Below are 24513 nucleotides of genomic sequence, written 5' to 3'. Positions count from 1 at the left end.
GAGGCAGCTGGACAAGCCCATGGGTAGGTGAGGTGGCCTGGTAGCTGGATATGAGTGTGTGCCTCTCGGGGTGAGAGGACAGCAGGTTGGCTACTGCAGGACCAGGGGAGCCAGCTCTGGATGTGTCACAGTGTGTCTCTAAGGGCAAGACCACAGGGGGCTTGGCTACTGGTGGCCGGAGTAACCCCACCAACCACAGGGGTTCGGCTACTGGAGTCCCAGTCTGCTTTGTCAGTGTGTGTGAGATGGGCTGTACCAGCAGCTGTAGTGGGGCTGTGTTCTTGGGGGCTCATATCCAGGTGCCAGCAACTGGGGAGACTGGGATCCAGGGGCACTTACTAGGCAGACTTGCGTTTTCTGCAGTATATGACAATGTTTTATATTAGCTGGAATCTCCTAGTAGTAATTAGGGTCATCACATGGTTTAATACAGCTTAGAGTTGATCAAAGCGTGATTAACCAAGGTCTGATTGTTTTCAATCAGGATGGGATGAAGTATCTTAATCAAATGTTTATAATGGAAACTGCTGCTATACATGCAAACACCATTCCTGTTCATCTAAGTATCAGAAGTGGTCCTACTCAATAACATTCAATTTATGATTTGTTGTCTTGCTTTATTCAATTTCATTCCTTATTAGAATCATTATAAGGCAGCAGAAATCCCTTACTAAGAAATTAATTATTTCCTTAAGACATAATTTAAAGTGAAATAAGAAGCTTTATAAAAGGAACAAAATGTACGCTTTTCAGTTGTTTGTATGTCCTTCCTGTCTTCCCTTGATGGAAACCAAGGAACCAGAATATTTCTGGGATTCTGTTGTATTTTATGGGTGGTTTCATCTCACACTGATCCTCTTTATCCATGGCTTCTCCAGTGGATGGTCTTCAAATTTGCCGTACATTGGAGAAGCACATAGAAGTGAAGACGTTAAAAATATATTTGCATAAATTGTCCTTGAAGGAGCAGTCTTGTTTCCCAGAGGTGGACCTTGTCATTGGGATTTATGACCTTGCTCGTTCACCATCCCTAACTCCGTGTATCTCCTGTTCATTTCTACAGAGTGGTTCAGTTTTGCTGGCCAGGTTTCAGTTTTCACTCTAGCTTGTTGCTAAGAGTAATTTCAAAGTGCATAAGGGCTTAAATTTGCTCTAGCTTGGTGAAAGACTTCTGGGGCAGGTGTTCAAGCTGTTGTATAAAAGGGTATCCTCTTTTCATTTTCCTGCTATATTTTCAAAGAAAAATGTGTTCCAGTTATTTATATGCAAAAGGATAACTAAATACCAGAGCCCAGGAGAGGTGGGAGTGTAATTACCCTGTCCATACATCTACTACAATTTTGTGTTTAATCTCAAGAGAAAGGCTTTGAGAAATAAATTTTTCTTTGGCATTTCCTATCTGCTGGGTTTGGTATCTTTCCCCACCAAGTGTACAGGCTTTTCTGAAATTCATTCCTAGGTACATGGTTTGGTATTTAGGAACTGGAAAGCCTAGTTTGAATTTGTTGATTCCATTCTGCACCTTAATTCCATACTGGGGACACACAACACTGCCATAGATAAGTCCCTATATTAATTCGTGTCTTAGTGAGCATGCAGTCAGGAAACATATGTCAGGCACAGTATAAATTATATTTTACCATTACATATAGTTTCATGCTGTTGAGATTTTTGAAAGTTTAAGGAAAATGTTGGGAACCTGTCTCTTTAAATTCATCATTGCAGCAGCTATTGATTTGTTTACTCAAATGCTCTGTTTCATGTCAGTGGGTACTGTTATTTGAAGGGCTTATTTCTATGCTTTTTTGTCATTTTGAAAGAATCAGTGAGGTCGTCAGGAGAGGCCACTTCTGAGAGACAGCGGTTTCACTCAAAAGTGAATCGAAGATTGGGCAGGGGAGAAAAGCCTTCCAAAACTGATAATAGGTATGCAGATATTGTCATAGCAGATTAAATGGCTAGTTCATTTTTCACAGCTGATCTCTGGCATTTCAGAAGAAGGGTTGTATCTCTTAACATAATTACGGACAGAGATGCAAATCAAGGAAATTTTTTTTTTTTTTTTGCCATTGCTCCAATGAAAGTCCACTTTTTACTTGCTTGTGAAAGTTATTAATTTTTTTCTTGGGCCACACTGTAAATAGATAAAGATTGATTTTTCATTGCCTCTCTATATGCATTTTCTTCTTACAAGAGATGCTGCACAACTTTCCTTTTTTCAAGGCATAAGAGGGCACAGAACACGGGTGTTTCTATCTTAACTGTTTAGGCCCAAGGGCATTTGTGGTTTACCAGAGGAAAGCAAGCATGCAGGTATACTTGCTGAAATGAAGCCTAGTAAGACCGATGAGAGATGTCAGTTTATCAGGTTCATTGAAAATACTTGTGGCTTGTATTTTTGTGAAGAATTTGAATGTTAAATCTTGTAATATTTGTCTGATTTTTTTTTTTTCCTCCTATCTTCGGTTTTGTAAACTCTCGCCTTATACATGTCAAAGAGTCCTGGTCTTTGAAGGGCTGATTCTGTTTGTCTACAGTTTCCTTTCTGGCATGCTGAAAGCGTGTGGGGCTCAGGCCGTGGCCTGAGTTCCTGTTGTCTCCATCTACTATGTGATGTTGGAGAGTGTTTTAGTCTCGTCTGCCTGACATCTTTCATATGACATGTCAGTGCTGGGAAGATAGACTATTTCGAGTTTGCCCCATTGAGCACAGTTTGTTCTCCTCTTCAGTATATAGATTAAGATACTTGAAGGTTGCCCTGAAGGTACACTGGTGGAAGGCTTATAGATGGGCAGAAACAGTGGTATTTAACTACTCCTCGAGGGCATTTCTGCACAGCAGAGTTAAGCCACCACTAAAGACAAAGTCAAAACTCTCATTGGCATAGGTTAGATTAGGATTGGGTTTGAAGAAAAACAGACGTGAGAGAACTGAGGATGTAATCTGGGAGCACGTAAAATGCTACAGATAAACCACAAATTTCTGATAGTTTGAAATTACAGTTTCAGCCAGGTACCCTAGATTAAAAAAGAAAAAAAAATCACAGCTGAACGTTTGTGTAACTTAGATTAACCATTTGCTAAGACGCAGAGTGGAGGAAGAGAGCGTTCGTTTTAGCATTCCTGCTTCCTCTGATACCCTGTTGTTCAAAGGAAGCCTGTAGAATTTGCTCTTTCACCTTGTACAATGAAAGATCATTCACATCATGTTAGTATGTATGAAGTTGAAGTTGCTAAACAATACTTTTATGTTTTGCTAAACTTACCTTTTAATTCAAGTGTTAATAGTTTTCAGTAAAAAAATGAAAAGTATTGTAGACATTAAAATTATGAAGTAGAAAAGCCACACATCTGGACATTTATGATGTTATTGTCTCAAGTAACAGATGCAATTCAAAAGCAGGAGTGCTTTTTCTAGTTCAGTGGAAAGAAGCAGCCTAACTGAAACAAAGCAGCGAGCTGCTACTAATCTGTTATTGCAATCAGATACCGCTGTCACATTTTATATGAAGAAGAAAGGGGGGATAAATTGAGAGTAGCACATAAAATATTGTTTTAACGTTACTGCTGGCTAGATCTGTAAATGGAAATAATAAATCCTCATACAGCATTGAGGGTAATACTAAAGTATTCCCACTAGCTTATGTTATTTACAGCTGTTCTAAAGTTTTATTTCTTCTATTTATGTCTCTCTCTTTTTGAAGGGGTTGGACCTGACATGTTGCTCATAGGTAGCTATTCTTATGCTAGCAAATCTCAGTTTTAGCTAAATTCTACAGTAACAGCAGATAAAAATGGTATTACAAAGTCAAATAATGATTGCATTGTAACCTGCTGGGAACATATGACAAAACAAATGTTCACAGAATATTGCAATTAAATTGTGTGAACTAAAATTCTTAAATTGCTCCTAAATAAGCTTACAAGTGGAAAGGAGTGGATATATCTTCACATTTATCATCCCCAGAGCTCCTTAGGTAACGCAGAAATAGAAATTTTTAGCATTACAGATCATATGAAAAAAAAAAGCAGCATATATGAAATTTTCTGAAATTCAGGTTAAAAGTTGAGGGGAAAGCATGAGTATAATTTGCAATAGTTTTGCTCTTAGTACAAGAGTGACATGCAATTTCAATGCTTTAGTTTCAGTTCCTGAATTTCCCATTGTATCTAATCCAAATCTGTGCTACTGACTTGTCTTTGCATTGTATCAGATTCAAAATATTTTTAATGGTCACAATGAAGAAGGCAAAGATTTATCTTGTGTGGCTGAAACACACAAGTTTGTAGCCTAATTACCTTATTCTTTGTCTTTTTTTCTTTCCTGCTAACAGAAGCTTAAGAAAAATTTGGAAGGTGATTCTGAACTGTCCTTGGAAGTGACTTGCTATTGGTGCTTTTACAGAACCATCTAAGTGACCTGTGTTCATCTCTTTATGTACAGAAAGGATGTGCCCTCAGCTAGATGACTGATCTAACCAAAGTTTTTTTTCTGCTAATCTTGGAGTAGATCTGTGGTTGTTTTGTTTTTTTTTTTTTAAATTCAGTTGGTCTATCAGAGCATGGAAGAGTGCGCTTATCCTGTTGAAATTGTTAGAATAACTTGTGTTTAATTTATGTTGTTTGCTGTATGAAGGCTTCCACAAACTATGTGATGGGAAGATGTGAGTCAAAATCCATAATGTTTCTGTCCTTTTACTTGCTGTGCTTTCTGGTCCTTTTGGTGTACAGCATCTTGAATAAAAAGGGATTCTGGTCGTTTTTGCTACATTTCTGTGTTGGGGCCAAGCTCCTGTGGCAGCTGGAAAGATTTTTGGAACAATTTCATGAGAGCAGTCTTTTGCTTAGAAGAGTTCCATGGGATAAGGCCCTGAAGGAAAGAGGGGCCCAGGAAAGCTGGTTAATATTCAAGGATCACCTTCTCCAAGCTCAAGAGCAGGCCATCCCAATGCATAGGAAGTCAGGCAAAAATGCCAGGAGGCTTGAGTGGATCAACAAGGAGCTCCTAGCAATACTCAAACACAAAAAGAAATCATACAGAGGGTGGAAGCAAGGACCGGTCAACTGGGAAGAATACAGAAACATTGTCTGAAGAAGCTCTTGATGTACGGGCTGGATGAGCAGACAGTGAGGTGGATTGTAAACTGGCTGAATGGCCAGGCCCAGAGGGTGGTGATCAGGAGTGCAAAGTCTTGTTGGAGGCCAGTGACTAGCAGTGTGCCCCAGGGGTCAATACTGGCTCCAGTCCTGTTTAAGGTCTTTGTCAATGAGCTGGTTGATGGGGCAGAGTGTACCCTCAGCAAGTTTGCTGATGACACAAACCTGGGAGGAGTGGCTGACACGCCAGAGGGTCGTGCTGCCATCCAGAGGGACGTCGACAGGCTGGAGAAATGGGCTGACAGGAACCTCATGAAGTTCAGCAAGGGGAAGTGCAGAGTCCTGCACCTGGGGAGGAGCAACCCCCTACACCAATGTATGCTGGGCGCCACCCAGCTGGGAAGCAGCTTGGCAGAAAAGGTCCTGGGGGTCCTGGTGGACACCAAGTTGAACATGAGCCAGCAATGTGCTCTTGCAGCAAAGAAGGCTAATGGTATCCTGGCTGGATTAGTATTGCCAAACATATTGCCAGCAGGCCAAGGGAGGTGATCTTTTCCCTCTCCTCAGCACTGGTGAGGCCACAGCTGGAGTACTATGTCCAGTTCTGGGGCTCCTCAGTGCAAGAGAAACAAGGACATACTGGTTTGAGTCCAGTGAGGGGCCATGAAGATGGTGAAGGGACTGGAGCATCTCTCCTATGAAGAAAGGCTGAGAGAGCTGAGACTGTTTAGTCTGCAGAAGAGAAGACTGAGGGGGGAATCTCATCAGTGTATAGAAATAGCTGGAAGGAGGGTGCAAAGAGGAGAGAGCCAGGCTCTTCTCAGTGGTGCCCAGTGACAAGACCAGAGGCAATGGTCACAAAGTGAAACTCAGGACGTTCCCTCTGAACATCAGGAAACACTCTTTTTTACTGTAAGGGTGACTGAGCACTGGCACAGGTTGCCCAGAGAGCTTGTGGAGTCTCCCTCCTTGGAGATATTCAAAAGCCACCTGGACCTGGTCCTGGGCAACTGGCTGTAGGTGTCCCTACTTGGGCAGGGGGCTTGGACCAGATGACCTCCAGAGGTCCCTTCCAACCTCAACCATTCTGTGAGTGTGTGACTTGAACAATCTTCGTAGTCATAGAATTGTAGAATCATAGAATAGTTTGGAAGGGACCTTAAAAGATCATCTAGTCCAACTCCCCTTTCTTGGGGAGGGACATTTTTCTCTAGATCAGGGTGCTCAAAGCACCATCCAACCTGACTTTGAACACTTGCCATGATGGGGCATTTATTACTTCTCTGAGCAACCTGTTCCAGTGTCTCACCATTCTTATTGTAAGCAATTTCTTCCATATGTCCACTCTATATCTACTCTCTTTCAATTTAAAACCATTGCCCCTTGTCCTGTCACTACAGTCCTTGGCAAGAAGTCTTTCTCATAAGCCCCCTTCATAAATTGAAAGGCTGCAATAAGGTCTCCCTGGAGCCTTCTCTTGTCCAGGCTGAACAACCCCAACTCTCTCAGCCTTTCTTCAGAGGAGAGGTGTTCCAGCCCTCTGATCACTTTCATGGCCCTCCTCTGGACCTGCTCTAACAGGTCCATGTCTCTCTTCTACTGGTGACCCTAGAGGTCAATGGATTACTCCAGGGGGGTCTCATGAGAGTGGAGTAGAGGGGGACTATCACTTCCCTTGACCTGCTGGCCACATCTTAGGAGCTTGTGTGAAGGTGTGGCTACATACTTATGTGAAGACATGCACAAACATGATCTCCTAAAACATTCGCTAAGAGGGATCCAGCTTCAAAGCATAGGCTTCATAGCTGTGGTCGCAAGCCACCATGTTCAAGCTGATAAGCTGTGCTGAGGTCAGAACAGAGCACTGTTTTGAGAAACTGGTCTAGTTGGCTTAGCTACAATGCATGCTAATGTATCTATTTTTGCTTCTTAGTTGTAGTCATACATCCAGAGAATAATTTTGGTTTTATCTATGTGATTTTATACGTAAAAAGTTATGTATTTATATTACTCCATTATTTGAATCCTTCCTTATTAAAACAAAAAAAAAAAAAAAAGAAGAAAGTGTAGTTCTGCTAGTCCTTTGCTAGTCCTGGCTTATCTGAATTCCTTATCCCTGGAGCCTGATGTCCAGATCTATAGTCGGTGCCAAAGGTGAAGGCATAGTACAATCGTATTAATTCATCCCTGCGGAAATACCTTGCCTAATTCATACGAAAGGACATCCTATTACTCCCTCATATACTCACCATTGTAGTGAGATTGTGAACAACAAATTTACCAGAATCTTCATCTGTTCTGTTTCAAGAATATGAGCTTATAAATTATGGAAAAAATATATACATATAAGTTCCTAAGTGCATGAACGTGCACTCTGTGTTGCGAAGTTTTACCCCATTTCTCGTGTTCAGTCGACAGAGTCACTTAGATCTTGCTGATGTTATTTTGATCTTCCACTATAGAGAAAGTGAATCAATATTTTGTCTCATCTGTTAACCCCAGAAACATACACTTCTCCTTCCTGAGCTGTGGTTTTTTATTAGGAAATAGTGTTTCCAAAGTTGACCCTTCAGAAGCTCATCTAGTAGAACAGCAGGTTGCTCTTTGCCCCTGTTGCCAGTTTCGTATTTATCTTTCTGTTTTCATCATGTTCTCTTTTCCTTTAGCTTAAACTATTATTTTGCATGTGCTACTGTATTGGTTATTTTACTGCAGTCAAGACACATGAGAGCTAGTGTTTCCTGATCTGGGAAATGCACTTTGTTATCAAAAATGTAAAATAAAACTGGCATGGTTTACTTTTGGTAAACCCATGTTGCATTTAATTGAATTTTCGATTTGCTTCAAGACTGTTCATTATGTTCCCTTGATAATTTAGTTTAAGTATAGTGCAATATTGATATGTGGCTAATGGGCTTTCCATTCATGAATCACTACCAATCCCTATCAATTTCTTAAATACAAGTGTTACTTTTGTTTGCTTCTTCACAAGTCTAGATAGTAAGTGTTTACAAAGATGGACTAAAAGGTGACTTCAGTCAGTTTTCCACCAGCCTTGCTTGATGAAATGCTTTCCTAACTTTTCTCTGGTCACTTTACACTTGCCCGAGCCTTTTAGTCAACACAAGGGAGTGGGGGTCAGGACTGATACTGGTGTTGTGACACAACATCATTCTCTAAGCAGAACTTGAAAATTAATTCTGTTTCAACCTGTCAGGGTGATTATGTCTAGTCTTAAAGAAATATTAATATTCATGTATTTTTTTCTTTGTCTTTCAGAACAATGGGTCACTTGCTTGGTGCCAGAATCATAAACAATGTTCAAAGGTATGCCCTTTTTTTTCCCCCCTTCTCATTTAAGTTACTTAGGTCCTTTCAATCTTTTGTCTGTAGATTAAGTGCTTTTCATTTTAACCTGTTTCAGAAGCATCTGTTTGTATTTTATTTGGAAACCTCAACATATAATAATATATCCAAAATTTAAACCAAGTGGTTTACTCTTTCAGGACAAAGGAATCATGTTTGAGGATAAGTATCAAACTTAGTTAAATGAATATAATTCTGTGGTTCTCAACAAACTTTACACTCACTAAAATCTGGTGTATCATTTGTGTTCTTTCAGTATTTTTGGTCATAAGAGAGTAAAAATGTCAATCACTTTGAAATCTTACTCCAATAGCACGGAGGTATGCCCACATTCAACATTTAATTCAGTTTGGGTGTTTAATTTTTAGCCTGACACTGAATTTCTTTGAAAAAACTCTTGATACAAATCCTGGTGGCTCTACTGATGCCCTGTCCTATCCTAGCCCTTTAACCCTGAAAGCCTAGAGGGTAAGTGAGCTAATTGTCAACTGATTCTCCTGTGTAAGAGTCTTTCTATGGTGCCTGGATAGAAACAATAATGATTTGGGAGCTTTAGTGGGTCAAAGTGGAATTACACACTCTAGTGCTGACTGTTTGTAAATGTCACGGAAGATGCATCCATTGGAAATTTACCTGAAAATGGTGAAGGTAGTATTTTTGTCTAATCTTCCTGAAAATGTGTTTCTACAATAACTTAGGCTTTTTAACTTCAATATTTATTCTTTATTCTGTGTACTGCAAATGGGATTAAATCCAAGTAGCATTGCTCTGTATTGTTTTAATAATGTAATCTTTGTAAATGCTGGTGCTAACCCTTGATTTTAACTCATGACAATTTCTTCTTTACATTTAAAGAGTGAGATTACTGGTTCACTGATGTCGTTTCCGTTGAAATGAATGGGATTGGAAATGGACCAATTTGTTATTGACTGCTCCATCACAGGAAAATAAACCAAAGTTGATCGCTTTTGTCAGTATTAAAACCACAGTATAACAACGTTAGTATAAGAAGAGGGTGGAACAATTCCTTTTGGCTGTGCCATGCTGCTAAGGGTTGCACTTCTGCAATGAAATCTCATCATTCTAAAAAAACTCAAACAAACAGAGGTGCAGAGAATGTGTCTCATCGTAACTGAGCTGCATTTTAAGGAAAGTGTGGGCGTCTTGCCCAGTACCGCAGTGATTCCTGATGCAATTTTCTTTTTTATTCATTTATGAAGGCTGCCATGGTATGTAATCTGAAAGGTTTTCCAGGGGTTTGTGTCTGCCCTACAAAGAAGGAAACATACAATAAAAGTTGTCCAGATTTTAAAGCAAGGCAAAGGTCATAGGAACATCTCTGAGTCACTCTCAAGTTCATAGAATCCACTTAAGATGGATATAAGGTATTTTGAATTTAAGGTTTACCCTATGATTGTATTAATCTCTTGAAATCAGTGTAAGAATGCTACAAATCAATATTCTTTTATAATATAAAATGCAACAACAGTTTAAGTTTTAAATTACTTATACTTTGCAGTCATGTTACCTTATGTTTTAATTCTTTCTTAGGAAGTTAATACATTTTCCCTAAGAAAGCAGCTTTGCCGTATTTAGAAAAAGAAATAAATATAAATTGGTGAAATTGTTAGCAGAGCTGAACATTAGCAGAATGTTTTCTTGTTTCAGGAAAGCTTTGGTTTTCTGTGTTTTGCAATGCAAAGTAAAACAATTGCGTTACCTAACTGAAACTTTCAAAGCAATGCAGGGGATTGAGTTAACCTTTTAAAAATGCAAATTGCTTTCACTGCTTGTCAACACCTCAGTGGGACAGTTTTATATGAATGCGATTCTGCTAAGTATCTCAGATCACATTTTTTCTAAAGGATTCTCCCAGTGTTCACCTTTATTTTGTGGCAGTGACACAGCTTTTTGAGGTGATTTGCGTGTAAGTGCAGATGACAGCAAACATCCAGCTACTTTGTTAGCAGGGGGACTTTGAAACACAGAAGCATCTTCTGTTTGTACAAGTATTTGCATCTGATACACAGTGGAGAAATGTTATTTGGAAATTGCATCAATGTATCAGACAGTAGCTGATACAGCAATAAAAGATGATGTAGGCAATTTAGTAACTTTTCTATTATTTTATTCTTTCATAGAACAATTTATAAGCTGGAAAAGGTACAGTGTAGTCCATCTTATTGTAACATAACCCAATTTTATTTTGGAAGCATGTTTTTCATTCCAAGGACAGACAGTAGCCTGTAAAAGTAGAAGTCCTAGATGGGAGATGGAGATATGGAGAAGAAAAAAATCATCATAAAGCATCCAATACAGGGCTTTTGCTTGTGTTTCGTCTCATTGCAAACACCTTTGATGTCTGCTTTGGCTTCAGTTTGCCTGGAAACTGAACTGGAAAAAGCTGTTCTAAAATCTCTGTCCATTATTCTCTGAGAGTAAAATCAGTCTGGTATAAAATTCTGTCAAAATTTTGTGGCGACAATTTTGTACATAGAATAACTGGGAAAAATATCATAATACTGGCATACAGTGAAAATGAATTTTTTTTCCTCATGGAAGTCTATGGTCTTTATATTTAAAGGTACTTCTGTAGTTGAAGATAGCTGTTGATAAGATATTGTGCAAGTTCGTTTGGTCAGCGAAGTACCTCTAAAGTTAATAAAAGCTATTATACCATTGCCCTCTAATATAAGTATAGACAACAACAGTTAGTTTGAAGATTAATACCTTTGAGAACTACTAGTTTTTCAAAGTGGTGCGAATCTAATGAACTAAAATGGTTTTAGCTCTCACAGAAACAGTTGTAGATCACTACCTACATCCCAAATGGCTATTTATTTTTCTTATTTTAATGGAGCAATCACAAAATCATGATTCTGAACAGCAAAATATGCACCAATGATTTTATATGTAATTTAATTTAATAAGATCTCTCTAGAGGTCTGTTTTACAAGGCAGAACACAAGAGAGCTCTTGAATGCTTGCCCTGTTTTGACATGAGGTGGGTAATTTCAATACATTAAAAATACTCTATTATAATTAGGACAGCTATAGGCTCATTAACTGAATTGCCATTTTTGGTTGCAGTAGTTATTTATTCACTGCCATCATGCACTCCTACTTGTCTGCTCGTGCAGAGTTGAAGCAGACTGAGGGCTTTCTTGGGATCCTGTCAATTGCCCACATGGCTTCCACTGCAAATATGAGTATTGAGGTAAAATTGGCACTGGAGTCAGTGAAGTTTTCTGTGAACTTCTTTGGGAAGAGATTTGAAACCAAAATTATTTTTGTCTGACTTTGTCCATAGTTCTATTGTTTTATTTGAGCTTATGCTCTTCATCTTATTTTATAGTTTTGTCTTTCTTTTTCCTTATGTTTTGCTCTTTTTATACTGTGTTCATTCTTCTTGTTACTACTTCATGGTGGGTATTTGGTTTTCTTTTTTTTTAAAATCTCATGGTCTCAAGGGTAAGAATTTTTATTAGAAATTGAATGGAACAAATACTTTTTTTTTGGGGGGGGGCCTCTAATTACAGAATATATCTGGTGTGTTTCAATTTCTTATAGTCCCTATAAAAATATAATTTGCCATTGAAGTTTATTTTAAGGTTTAGAAATTTTTCTATAATTTATCCAGGAGAAAAGTGTTTGGTACTGTTGGTTAGAATTCAAATAATGCTTGAGAATTATTGTACACACAAACTAATGTGACAACATCCATATGGTGTGTATATATCGATAAAAACAGTGACTATTAATCCAGTAACTATTTAGTTAAGAAATTGGTTCTTTTAATGTTTAATATATTAAGCATGAAGCTGACTCTTGAAAACTTGGTGGGCTTTTCTTTGGAAATCATAGGAATAGAATGGAATAATTTCAGTTGGGAGGCATGTACAAGGATCATCTAGTCCAACTGCCTGACCGCTTCAGGGCTGACCAAAAGTTAAAGCATGTTATTAAGGGCATTGTCCAAACGGCTCTTAAACACTGACAGGCTCGGGGCATCGACCAGCTCTCTAGGAAGCCTGTTCCAGTGTTTGACCACCCTCTCAGTAAAGAAATGCTTCCTAATGTCCGGTCTGAACCTCCCCTGGCACAGCTTTGAACCATTCCTATGCGTCGTATCACTGGATCCCAGGGAGAAGAGCTCAGCACCTCCCTCTCCACTTCCCCTCCTCAGGAAGCTGTAGAGAGCAATAAGGTCGCCCCTCAGCCTCCTTGTCTCCAAACCAGACAAACCCCAAGTCCTTAGTCGCTCCTCACAGGACATGCCTTCCAGCCCTTTCACCAGCTTTCTTGCCCTTCTCTGGACGCATTCAAGGACCTTCACATCCTTTTTAAATTGTGGGGCCCAGAATGGCACACAGTACTCAAGGTGAGGCCGCACCAACACTGAATACAGTGGGATAATCACCTCTTTTGACCGGCTGGTTATGCTGTGTTTGATGCACCCCAGGATGCGGTTTGCCCTCTTGGCTGCCAGGGCACACTGCTGACTCATATGGAGCCTGCTGTCGACCAGCACCCCCAGATCCCTTTCTGCAGGGCTGCTCTCCAGCCACTCCTCTCCCAATTCATACCTGTGCCTGGTGTGACTCTGTCCCAGGTGCAGAATCTGGCATTTGCACTTGTTAAATTTCATCCCATTAATCATTGCCCAATGGTCCAATCTATCTAGATCCCTCTGCAAGGCCTCTTGTCCCTCAAGAGAGTCAACAGCAGCTCCCAGTGGGGTATCATCAGCAAACTTGCTAGTGGTGCATTCAACTCCTGCATCCAGATCGTTGATAAACACATTGAACAGAACTGGCCCTAGAATTGAACCCTGAGGAACACCACTGGTGACCAATCGCCAGACAGATGTAGCCCCATTCACTGCAACCCTTCGAGCCCTGCCCTTCAGCCAGTTCTTCACCCAGAGCACCATGAACCTGCTCATCCCACAGCTGGACAACTTGTCCAGAAGGATGCTGTGAGGGACAGTATCAAAATCTTTACTAAAATCCAGAAAAACTACATCCACTGCCTTCCCTTCATCCACTAGGTGGGTGACCTTCTTATAGAAGGATATCAAATTAGTTCAACAGGACTTTCCCTTTGTGACCCCATGTTGACTGTGCCTGATGACTGCATTATTCTTTAAATGCCTTTCAAGACTACTCAGTATGATCTTCTCCATAATTTTTCCAGGTACTGAGATTAGACTAACAGGTCTGTAGTTCCCTGGGTCTTCCCTCATGCCCTTCTTGAAAATTGGAATAACACTGGCTAGCTTCCAGGCAGCAGGGACCTCCCCAGACTCCCAGTACCTTTGGCGGATGACCAAGAGGGGTCCTGCTATAACATCCACTAGCTCCTTCAGTACTCTGGGATTAATCCCATCAGGCCCCATGGAGTTGTGAACATTCAGCTGATACATCCGGTCCCTTACAATTTCAGTGTCCACAAAAGGAAAGTCACTGTTCCCACCCCTGTGGTCATCTGACTCAGGGGACCAGGCAGCTCAAGGTCTATCAGTATTATTAATGACTGAGGCAAAAAAAGGATTGAGTGCCTCTGGCTTTTCTTCATTCCTGTTTGTGAGGTGACAATCTTCAACAAGTATCGGTCCAATATTTTTTTAGACCTCCTCTTGCTATTAATGTACCTAAAAAAACCTTTCTTGTTGTCTGGCACAACACTATCCAGTTTCAATTCTAACTGAGCTTTGGCCTTTCATGTCTTCTCCCTGCATAACGAACCACAGCTCTGTAATCTTCCTGTGAAGCCTGACCTCACTTCCAGAGATCATTCAATTTCTTTTTCCTCTTGAGCTACATGAGGAATTCCCTGTTCAGCCAAGGTGGTCTTCTGCACTGCTTGCTTGACTTTCAACACAGCGGAATTGCCTGGTCCTATGCTTCTAAAACGTAGTTTTAAAAAACTCACCAACGGTCATGGACTCCTAAGCCCTCAAATGCAGATTCCCAGGGTCCTCTGCTAAATAGCTCCCTGAGTAGCTTAAAGTTTGCTCTCCTGAAGCCCATGGTAGCAACTCTGTTGTCCTTTTTTCTCATTACGCTGAAAATTTTAAACTCAACCATTTCATGATCAGTGTGGCCAAGACAGCCATCTGCCATCACATCTTCTACGAGTCCTTCTCGTTCACAAATAGCAAGTCTAGGAGGGCATCTTTCCTAGTTGGCTCACTGAGTACTTCTGACAACAAGTTATATCTCCCACAAACTTCAAGAATTTCCCAGACCTGCTCGTCACTGCAGTATGATATTCCCAGTTGATATCTGGGAAGTTGAAACCTCCCATAAGGACAAGGGCTACTGATCCAGAAATTTCTCCTAATTGCCTATAGAGTTACTCACCAGTGCTTACATCCTGGCTGGGCGATCGGTAGTAGACATCCACTACAACATCTCCTTTGTTTTCCATCCCGCTAATCCTCATCCAGAGGCTCTCAACCACATCACTAATGGTAAGGGCTGTACAGTCAAACCTCTCCCATACATACCTCCACCTCACCTGCCCTCTGTATCCCTCCTGAACAGCCTGTAGACCTCCATCCCAGGACTCCAATCATAGGTCTCACTAATACCAATGATACCGTAGCTCTGGGAGCTGACCAATGCTTCAAGTTCATACTATTTGTTTCTCATACTGCGTGTGTTGGTGCACAAGCATTTCAGATATGCTCCTGAGCCCTTTGTGCTCCCAGGAGCAGCATAAATGTTCCCACTAGCATTGACACCCTCATTAGGATTGATATTACATGGAACAGAACTTGCTTTATGTCCTGAGGTTCCTTCAGATTTGGTCTAGATAATGAAAGTTAAAATTTAGCATTTCTTTTCTTTTACTTTATCAGTAGATTACTGACAGTCTGTCAAACTTGCTGAGTGATGTGAAGGTGAGCTAATAAACAACAGCATGAGAAAGTGGAGCTGCAAAGTGGAGGGACTGAGAAAAAGCAAAATGGGCTTGGTGGGGATGGGCTCAGTATTTCTGGACACACAGTCATTGGACCAGCGCCTGGATCTCAGTCATCTGTACTCATTCCTGGACACCACACGGGTCAAAAGCTTGTTTGGGGAGAGAACCAGACAAGTAGACACTCCCTTCTTTTCTGCCATGTACATGACTACATAAAACCCCAGCTCCTCTTGCCAACAGCTGGCCCAGCAGAGAAATGCAAAATATAAGCTCTGCAAAGTGTATTGTCTGGTTGTGAGAAGACAGTTAAAACTGGAATCTGATAGATCCAGTATACTTACGCAAGTTGGACTTAATTCTTGCATCATAGCAAAGTGTTTGGCTTTCGTATTGCAATTAAAAATATTTTCATGCCTATCATCTGTAGGCTGTCTTTAAAAAGAAAAATAAATAATATTTTGACAGGGGTTACATGTGTAGGTATGCAAATAAAATCTACTTCGGGCTTATTCCTTCTTTTCCTCTCCGATTAGTCCTACTTTCTGTGATATCTCATACTCCGAGTTACCTAAGTAATTCTTTTAAAGCATTATGCAGTTCAGGTTATATTACAGAATCACAGAATCACTAAGGTTGGAAAAGACCTGTAAGATCATCAAGTCCAACCATGAACTAACACCACCATGCCCATTAAACCATGTCCCACAATGCCTCGTCCACACATTAATTGAACACCTCCAGTGATGGTGACTGCACCACATCCCTGAACAGCCTGTTCCAGTGTTTCACCACTCTCTCAGTAAAGAAACTTTTCCTGATATCCAGTCTGTATCTCCCCTGGCGCAACTTGAGGCCATTTCCTCTTGTCCTGTCACTCGCCACTTGGGAGAAGAGACCAACACCCACCTCTCTGCAACCCCCTTTCAGGTAGTTGTAGAGAGCGATGAGGTCTCCCCTCAGCCTCCTCTTCTCCAGGCTAAACAACCCCAGCTCCCTCAGCCACTCCTCATAAGACTTGTGCTCCAGACCCCTCACCAGCTTTGTTGCCCTTCTCTGGACACGCTCCAGCACCTCAATGTCTTTCTTGTAGTGAGGGGCCCAAAACTGAACACAGCATTCGAGGTGCGGCCTCACCAGCGCCGAGTACAGGGGCACGATCACCTCCCTGCTCCTGCTGGCCACACCATTTCTGATACAGGCCAGGATGCTGTTGGCCTTCTTGGCCACCTGGGCACACTGCTGGCTCATATTCAGCCGGCTGTCGATCAACACCCCCAGGTCCTTTTCTGCAGGGCAGCTTTCCAGCCACTCTTCCCCAAGCCTGTAGCATTGCATGGGGTTTTTTTTTCCAAGTGCAGGACCCGGCACTTGGCCTTGTTGAACCTCATCCAATTGGCCTGGGCCCATCGATCCAGCCTGTCCAGATCCCTCTGCAGAGCCTTCCGACCCTCAAGCAGATCAACACCCCCACCCAATGTGGTGTCATCTGCAAACTTGCTGAGGGTGCACTCGATCCCCTCATCCAGATCATCAATAAAGATATTAAACAAGACCGGCCCCAACACTGAGCCCTGGGGGACTCCACTTGTGACTGGCTGCCAGCTGGATTTCACTCCATTCACCACATAGATGAAGAAGTTGTGTCTGTAATTAATTGATATCGTCTAACATATAATAATCTAATCTCTTATTTCAGTTTAAAGAATTCAACTTGTTTCCAACACAGGTAGTCAGCTGGGTTTGATACACATTTGTAACCTCATTAAAACTGGAAAATTTCTCTTTAAATGACAACATGTAGAAAAATAAACTTATTTTTTTTTTATTTTTTAGTGTAATGGCAACTAATATATCAGTGTTTAAAATCCCGTTGGTTGAATATACAGTGTCTAAAACAGAATGTCTAGTTCTGCTGTTGAGAAATATTTGTGACATTTTTTGTTAGAGATTTGTTTATTATTTGTTATAGTCATAGGTCTCAGAACATTTTTCCTTTTTCTTTTCTAAGAGATATTTTATAAATAAAAGTCACATAATGAAATCTGTATGGATTCTTGCTCTTTCTGCAAGCATAATTCTCATTGACATTAATGAGAAATTCTGAGTAGAGAGATGTGTGTTCAGTGTTGAGAGAATAATTTTGCCCAGATATGGTTGTTACTAGATTTTTGTTTTCTGGAGCTGATCTTATACATCTTTACTTGCAATTCCCAATGTTCATGAGGGTCGAAAATAGTATTCTTGTTTTTATCCTAGGTACAGATGTTATCTGGCTATTTCATTGTATTGCTTCTTACAATGAAATACAGTTTACTTAGTGGGTTCAGGAGAAAAGCAGTAAACATCCACCCATTTTCACAACTGTATTTTTTTCTTATGCATATTAACCCACTGATAATATACATATACTGACTGCACACAGGTGAAGGGTCTGTTTCACTCCTCTTGTTTACTTTGACCAATAACTTCCCCTTTATGTAATCCACTTGAACTAAAGCATTACAGTAACCATTACATTTGTTGATCAATCTCCTACTAACAGCTATGCGTGGATTAAGGTACTACTTGATGTGTGCAACACTATCAGAGTCTGGCCCAATAAAATAGTCTGCAAGGACGACTCAAGTGCTTTAAGGATAACAATGTTGCGCTGGAGGTTTGCTCTTTTTGTGCAATGGCAATAAACTTTTTTATGTTGTGTTTTGAATTCCCCCACTGACTTCACCTTTGCTATTGGATTTAATGTTCAAATCTCTACATAATTCTTGTTTAAAACTTTGCGTCTCCTTAACTTATCCTCTGAAAATCTTTATGTGGTGTTTTGCCTCCTTCTCTCCACTAGTGTCACTATTCTGTATGCCCATCTACCTGTTTCTTGCAAATCTGCCAAAGAATCAGTGAATTGTTTAGGTTCGAAAGAACCTCTTGAGATCTTCTAGTGCAACTCTCCTACTCAAGCAGGGTTAGCTAGAGCAGGTTGGCCAAAGCAGTGTCCAGTTGGATTTTGAGTATCTCCACAGATGAAGACCACAACGTCTCTGGGCAACCTGTTCCCGTGTTTGACCACCCGTGCAGTAAAAAAGTTTTTGTATTTCGTGTTTTTTAATTTGTGCCCTTTGCCTCTTGTCTGGTCCATGGACATGGCTGAGAAGACCCTGGCTCCCTCTTCTTCATTGCTTCCCAACAGGCATTTATAAACAAGGGTAAGAAAGATCCCCCTGAACCTTTTTCTCTCCAGGCTGACCAGTCCCAACTCTCTGAGCTTCTCCGTATATGGCAGAAGCTCCAGTCCCTTAATCATATTCACGGCCCTATGTTTTCTTCTTCTCTACTTACGCTTTCTAAGCCCAAAATGACTCCTGTCTACTGTCATTCACAAAGCTCCTGTCCTGTCCTTAAAATCCCACTGCCTTCTGTCGTCTTATTAACAGTGAGTCTTGCTAAACTGTATGTAAATGCATGACACCTGCTGTTCCTACTCCATTTTGCCAGTTTGCTTTTACAGTGTGAGCTCCATAGTGCCAAGGCCATTCTTCTCAAGTACTTGGAAGTGTTGAGCACGTAACAGGTGCTTCCCTATAAAAACAACAGTAAGAGCTGAACGCTGGTGAGAGTAACATGAAATGACAAAGTGCCCTACATTGATGCTGGTTTAGTGAAAAATGTATTTTAGCCCTAAGGGGGGGCAAAATGTCTGGGAAAGGCATTTCAAGAGAGTTTGTGAAGTAGAGATAATTTTTTTTTTGCAACTCCTTACACAAGTTTTTCTATTTGTAAGCAACTGAAAGTCAAAAGACCAGCAGGCATAATTTAGAGCTGCATGTGCAGTGGCATTTACAAGGACTGGAGATAAATGGGGATCATCATAATGCACTGTGAATTGCAATACAACTTTCTCGTTCCCAGCAGCCAAGGCAGTGGTCCCTGATTGATTGATTCTGCAGAAAGGCTGAAAGGCTATTTTTTGGGTTTTCAGAACTGAGAGGAAAATGTGAAAATAAAGATAAATAAGTTTACAAATGCCGCAGCCAAATAGACTGTTTCAAAAAGACAGCTCTGATTTCTTTTTAGAATAATACACACTCCTGAATTCAGTCTGTGAGCAATTGTTTCAGGCTTCCAGCTGAGCTCTTTCCAAAGATAATGCAGGTGGAAAGATGAGTTAATGGTTTAAACAATTAGAGATTTGATGCACTCTTCCATCTGTCAAAGCCCACTGAAATGAAAGCTCACAGTTTTAATTTGTGCCTCCAGCGTCTAACTCAGTCTGAAATGGTGTCAGCGATTTGCCCTGCCCACAGTACTGTCATTCTTATGGTAAGCATTCTGTGCACACATGCTGGGAGACTTTTATCAAACATATTAGTGTGCATTTGAGAGATCATTAGCCTGAAGTAGCTGGAACATTCCAGGTTTCTTAGCCTGGAAACTCACATCTCTGCTGGAAAGTATGTTGAGCCACTGTTATTTACACAAGAAAGCTACAGCAGGATAGAGATAGCTTTGTATAATTTAAAAGGAATAGTGGTTCTTGGTATCGTCAATCTATCATGATTTAAGTACTACCCATGAGAGGGTGAGATAATGGATGTTTTGATTTTTGGCTAAAAAGAAAGAATGAATAAAAATTTCTTTCTTTATCTGCTACACAGTGTTTTTCTTTCATCTAGTAAAAGATAAGGTAAAACCATTTAATAGAATAGAGTTCATAAGAATTGGTCAGATTATTGGTGTGCTGAATAGATAAAATAATCCTGAGCATATAAGAAATAAGAAGGCAGATGTAATACGTATTGCTTGCATCCTTATGGATGATTTTATTTTTTTATTATATTAATCTATAAAAAGGTAGAAGGTGCTGAGAGAGCCGTTGTGGTTGGATGATTAAAGCTGAACTAGCTAAGAAATAGGTTGACTGAAGTTTCTGGATATTCGTGTTTAGGGAAATAGAAGAGCGAGCTTTGTGATTCAGTGTTTATGTTTATACAAAAGCATTAGTGTATAAATGTGCTGTCATGACAGGAATCCCTTTGTTCTCTAAGGTCCTTGAGAACTGACAAATAAACAGAGCTAAAATCCAAACAATGTTTACAGTACTTTGTAATCCTCTGATGTATCACTCCATATTTGTAAATATCAAATTTTATTTTTTGGGTATCAAAAAACCAGTTGTATTAGAACATGGGACACTGAAATAAGTGGAAATGAAGAAAGTTCATATTCTTCATAGTCACTGTGTTGGATCACGTCAGTCATCCTTCTGGTCTAATACTGTGTTACCAGCTAGATTCTCCATAGATAAGTTAACCTGGAGATGTGAAATAACCTGCTGCTAGAAAAAACTTACTTAAGCCCTATTACTTATTTTTGAAACATAAAGGGTATGTCCTTTCCCAGAGACTAGTTTTGGTTTCTCAGCTCTTACTGGTTATTGGTTTATTCAACTTAAATGGTTTTGTCTTGAAGAACTGACCTCAGGGCTTGACGGAAGTTGTTTTGTTTGGCCTTCACTCTGAATGGTCCTGCTGATAACTTTCTGTCTCTAGGACAAATGGTTAGAATCAAGTTATTTTCATTTTTTATAGAATCATAGAATAGTTTGGGTTGGAAGGGACCTTTATAGGTCATCTAGTCCACCCCGCCTGCAAAGAGCAGGGACATCTTCAATTAGATCAGGTTGCTCAGACCCCTGTCCAACCTGACCTTGAATATTTCTAGGAATGGGGTATCCACCACCTCTCTGGGCAACCTGTTCTAGTGTTTCACCACCCACATCATAAAAAATTTCTTCCTTATATCTAGTCTGAATCTACCCTCTTTTAGTTTAAAACCATTACCCCTTGTCCTATCACAACAGGCCCTGCTAAAATGTCTGTCCCCCTCTTTCTTATAAGCCCCCTTTAAGTATTGAAAGGCCGCAATAAGGTGCCCCCGGATCCTTCAGGCTGAAAAACCCCAACTCTCTCAGCCTTTCCTCATAGGAGAGGTGTTCCATCCCTCTGATAATTTTTGTGACCATTTTGTGTCATCATTTTTCTTCTGCTAAAAGATTGTCACCACTGCTAGAGCCCTTACAATGGGTAGGGAGGAAAGGATCATACTGGTTGTCTGTCCCTGTGCCCCAGGTTTTCACTGATGCAGAATTCTGCTGCATTTCTCATTGATCTTCATCGTGGGTTTATAGAAGAGGTTGACTCTTTTGGAGCTTGCTTTTCTGGCCACTTTTATCTCGTCCACTTGCTAATGGAGATAAGCAAGTCTGATCACTGTGCTGTTTGAAATTTGTAGTACTGAATACTGAGGAAACTGAGCCAATGCTGAGCATAACCAGCCAAAGATTAAGTAGCCCTCTTTCACAGAGAAAGGTCACAAAATTGTCATTAATGACTGAATTGTGCCAACACTGGCTTTGAGGATAATAGCATAGCAGTCTCAACTCCGGTCTCAAAAATGCAAATGCTGGCTTTAGATCTGAAGTCTGCATATTCTACACTATATGCAGACGTACACTACAGCTAAAGGGAGAAACGTGTGCATGGGCGCACGTGCACACACACATACCCAACAGATATTTATTGAAGCTGGCATGCTGAAGCACTAAATGCTTCTTTAACTTAGCTTTATCTGCTTCAGTGAACACTGTTCAGAATCCAGGGATATTCAGACTGCAGAACCCTTTATTTAGAGGTATTTGAGCACAAAAATAATCCCTTCCTAGAAACTTTGAAATAGCAATGGAGCTATGAAGCGTAATCAACTGTAAATTTTTGTCATCTAGAAAGGAGTTGATTAAGTAACATCTAGCAGAAGGCCAGTCATCAATGGGGCAACACTGGTCAGACAGTAAAGACAGACAGTACTACTAAGACTAAGGAAAATTAGCAGTAAATCTGTTTGAAAGCAAGTAACAAATGTATCCTTTTAAATCTTCAGAGTTTTCCCAGGTATCTCACCACTCAGTTTGCTCAAACCTTCTACATATTTTTTTCTCATCTTTCAATAACTTTGCATTCTATATGCAGAGGGAAATATATAATATGGAAGTGTATTTGAGATTTTGATTTCCCAAATACAATCTTCCCTAAGCTCAGCTCCATGAATTACTATTTGGGAATTTTAATAGCTCACGTAAGTCAGAGAATTTGTACAATATTTATAACTTTGCAGTCGAGATCAGAATATTAATTTTATCTTACTAAATTACATTTCATTAACCTAATTAATTCTTGCTGCAAAACAGGCTGTAATAGTCTGTTTAAATGTATGGTCGTTTTCTCCTCTTGTGGGAGACAACTGCAGAGTTACATCAAATATAGCTCTAGTTAAGTGACAAAGACAAAATGTACTTGCATTGACCTTTAATGTAGTAATAAAATATATTCAAGCCACTGTAAAGGGACAGAGCCTGAAAACCATGCATGTCTGTATCTTAGCCTTGACGTTAAAAGGAGTTTTGCTTGACTAGACACAGAGCATTATTCAAAACCCACTGAAGTAAGGAATACTGACTTTAAACAAGCTTTATATCCATCCATAAGGCAAGATTGTGCCTTTTCAAGTGACCTACCTTGGAGTTTCTCCATTACCATAATACTGAAGAAGGTATAAAAATGTGCTTAGGTAGATGAGGATACTGTGCTGAGAGGAAAGCAACTGTCTTTGAGGCACACAGGCAAGGATATAAGCGCCCTTTTCTCCACACACTCATTGAGTTGTAAGGAAAGCATTGAGCTGGAAGTGGGAGCTATGTCTGTTTTCTGCTTTTGAGTGCCTGCAAAGTATTGGGAAGCTATCTGCGCACAGAAGCATCTTCTGTCCTAAAACAGAAATTGGAGGTTTTGTTTCATAACACTAAGTGTGATATTTAATCACATATTAAAGAATTAATTGCCTTTTAGCACTGCCTGTATATTAGAATAACTCTCAGACAAAAATGTTTCTGAGGGAGTGCAGTGTTAAAGAGCTGTGTTTGTGCCATGGATTTTAAGCAGATTACCTCATTGAGTTTCCTTAGAAAGTTCTGCTTAAAGTCAGTTCAGGGTATAGTCTCAGGTTAACAGGTCAAAAATGTAACTGATTTTGACAGTTCTTCCATAACAATCACACCTACTCTATGGATTACAAACATGCATTCTGATTTTAGTCAAATATTTTTAGCTATTTAAATGGCCTGAAGAATTTAAGCACACAGAGGTGGCACAGAACTATACAGATACCAATCCCCAAAACTGAGATAGTGATCAGGAAAACACTCAGGCCTGTTTTCCAATACCGTAACCTTTCTGAAGTCAGTTGTGTATCTGCAATTGGGTCTAAAGGCTGCTTCCTGCAGTCTAATTTAAAATTGGTTTGCATCATATAGAAGTGAATAATTACATGGGGTTTCAATTGAAGGGGAAAATCATAGCCATATTTCTTGAATGTTGACATACGTATTTAATGTGTATGGGAAATGTGAAGAGGTATTTTGGGTTCATGTTCAACCTAAGGAGTTCACCATATGGGAACACCAGCAGGATCCACTACACTGAAATGAAAGAAGACAAAGGATAACTATTCAGCATTGTACTATTTTGGTGCTGGTGCATGTATGCATAAAAGGGATTTCCTTTTTCAGGAAGATGTTTTCAGCTTGTGCATTTAGGAATGAAAGGATTGCCATAATTAATTCTGGAAAGGGATTTTTCCTTTGGAGCGTGAACCAGGAGACTTGAGTTATGAACAAGGATCTTTACCCCGGAATAACTAATGTTGTGCTTGCTTTAAGATGTAAAACCTGTTGATTCCAACAAGTGTCAGAGTTTGGAACCTCTGACTTTGGATAAAGAAAACAGGCGCCTATGTTTTTTTCTCACAGAGTTGATACTGTTGTATCCAAAATATATTAAATCTAAATATCCACAATAACTCAGGGCATGAACAGGAAAAGAAAATTCAGTTATGGCACTTGGGATCTGAACTTCATCCTCTGAAGATAGTAGGAATTTTCCAGAGTTAGGAATGCTGAATCAATTTTCAAAGCAGTTTCGTATTGTGGTTTAAGTAGAATATTTAGCTATATTGTTAGTAACTGAATTTGAACTCCTTTGGGAGGGAAATAGACTTATTTTTGTTTTACATA

At 40.0% G+C, this 24513-nt stretch overlaps 1 protein-coding gene across 1 annotated transcript in view; it reads left to right on the top strand.

Moving 5' to 3' along the window:
* The window catches only part of ANOS1 (anosmin 1), a 155496-nt gene that overhangs the window by 24084 nt on the left and 106899 nt on the right, over nucleotides 1–24513 (top strand). Inside the window, exon 2 of the mRNA XM_059821007.1 lies at nucleotides 8376–8423. Within this exon, the coding sequence (XP_059676990.1) occupies nucleotides 8376–8423 (48 nt within the window). The remainder of the gene's footprint in view (nucleotides 1–8375; nucleotides 8424–24513) is intronic.

This window comes from Gavia stellata, chromosome 1 (genome assembly GCF_030936135.1).
Source record: "Gavia stellata isolate bGavSte3 chromosome 1, bGavSte3.hap2, whole genome shotgun sequence".
Classification (NCBI taxonomy): Eukaryota; Metazoa; Chordata; class Aves; order Gaviiformes; family Gaviidae; genus Gavia; species Gavia stellata.
The sequence above is the reverse complement of the archived record's forward strand: the minus strand, read 5'-3'. Positions and strand labels throughout refer to the sequence as shown.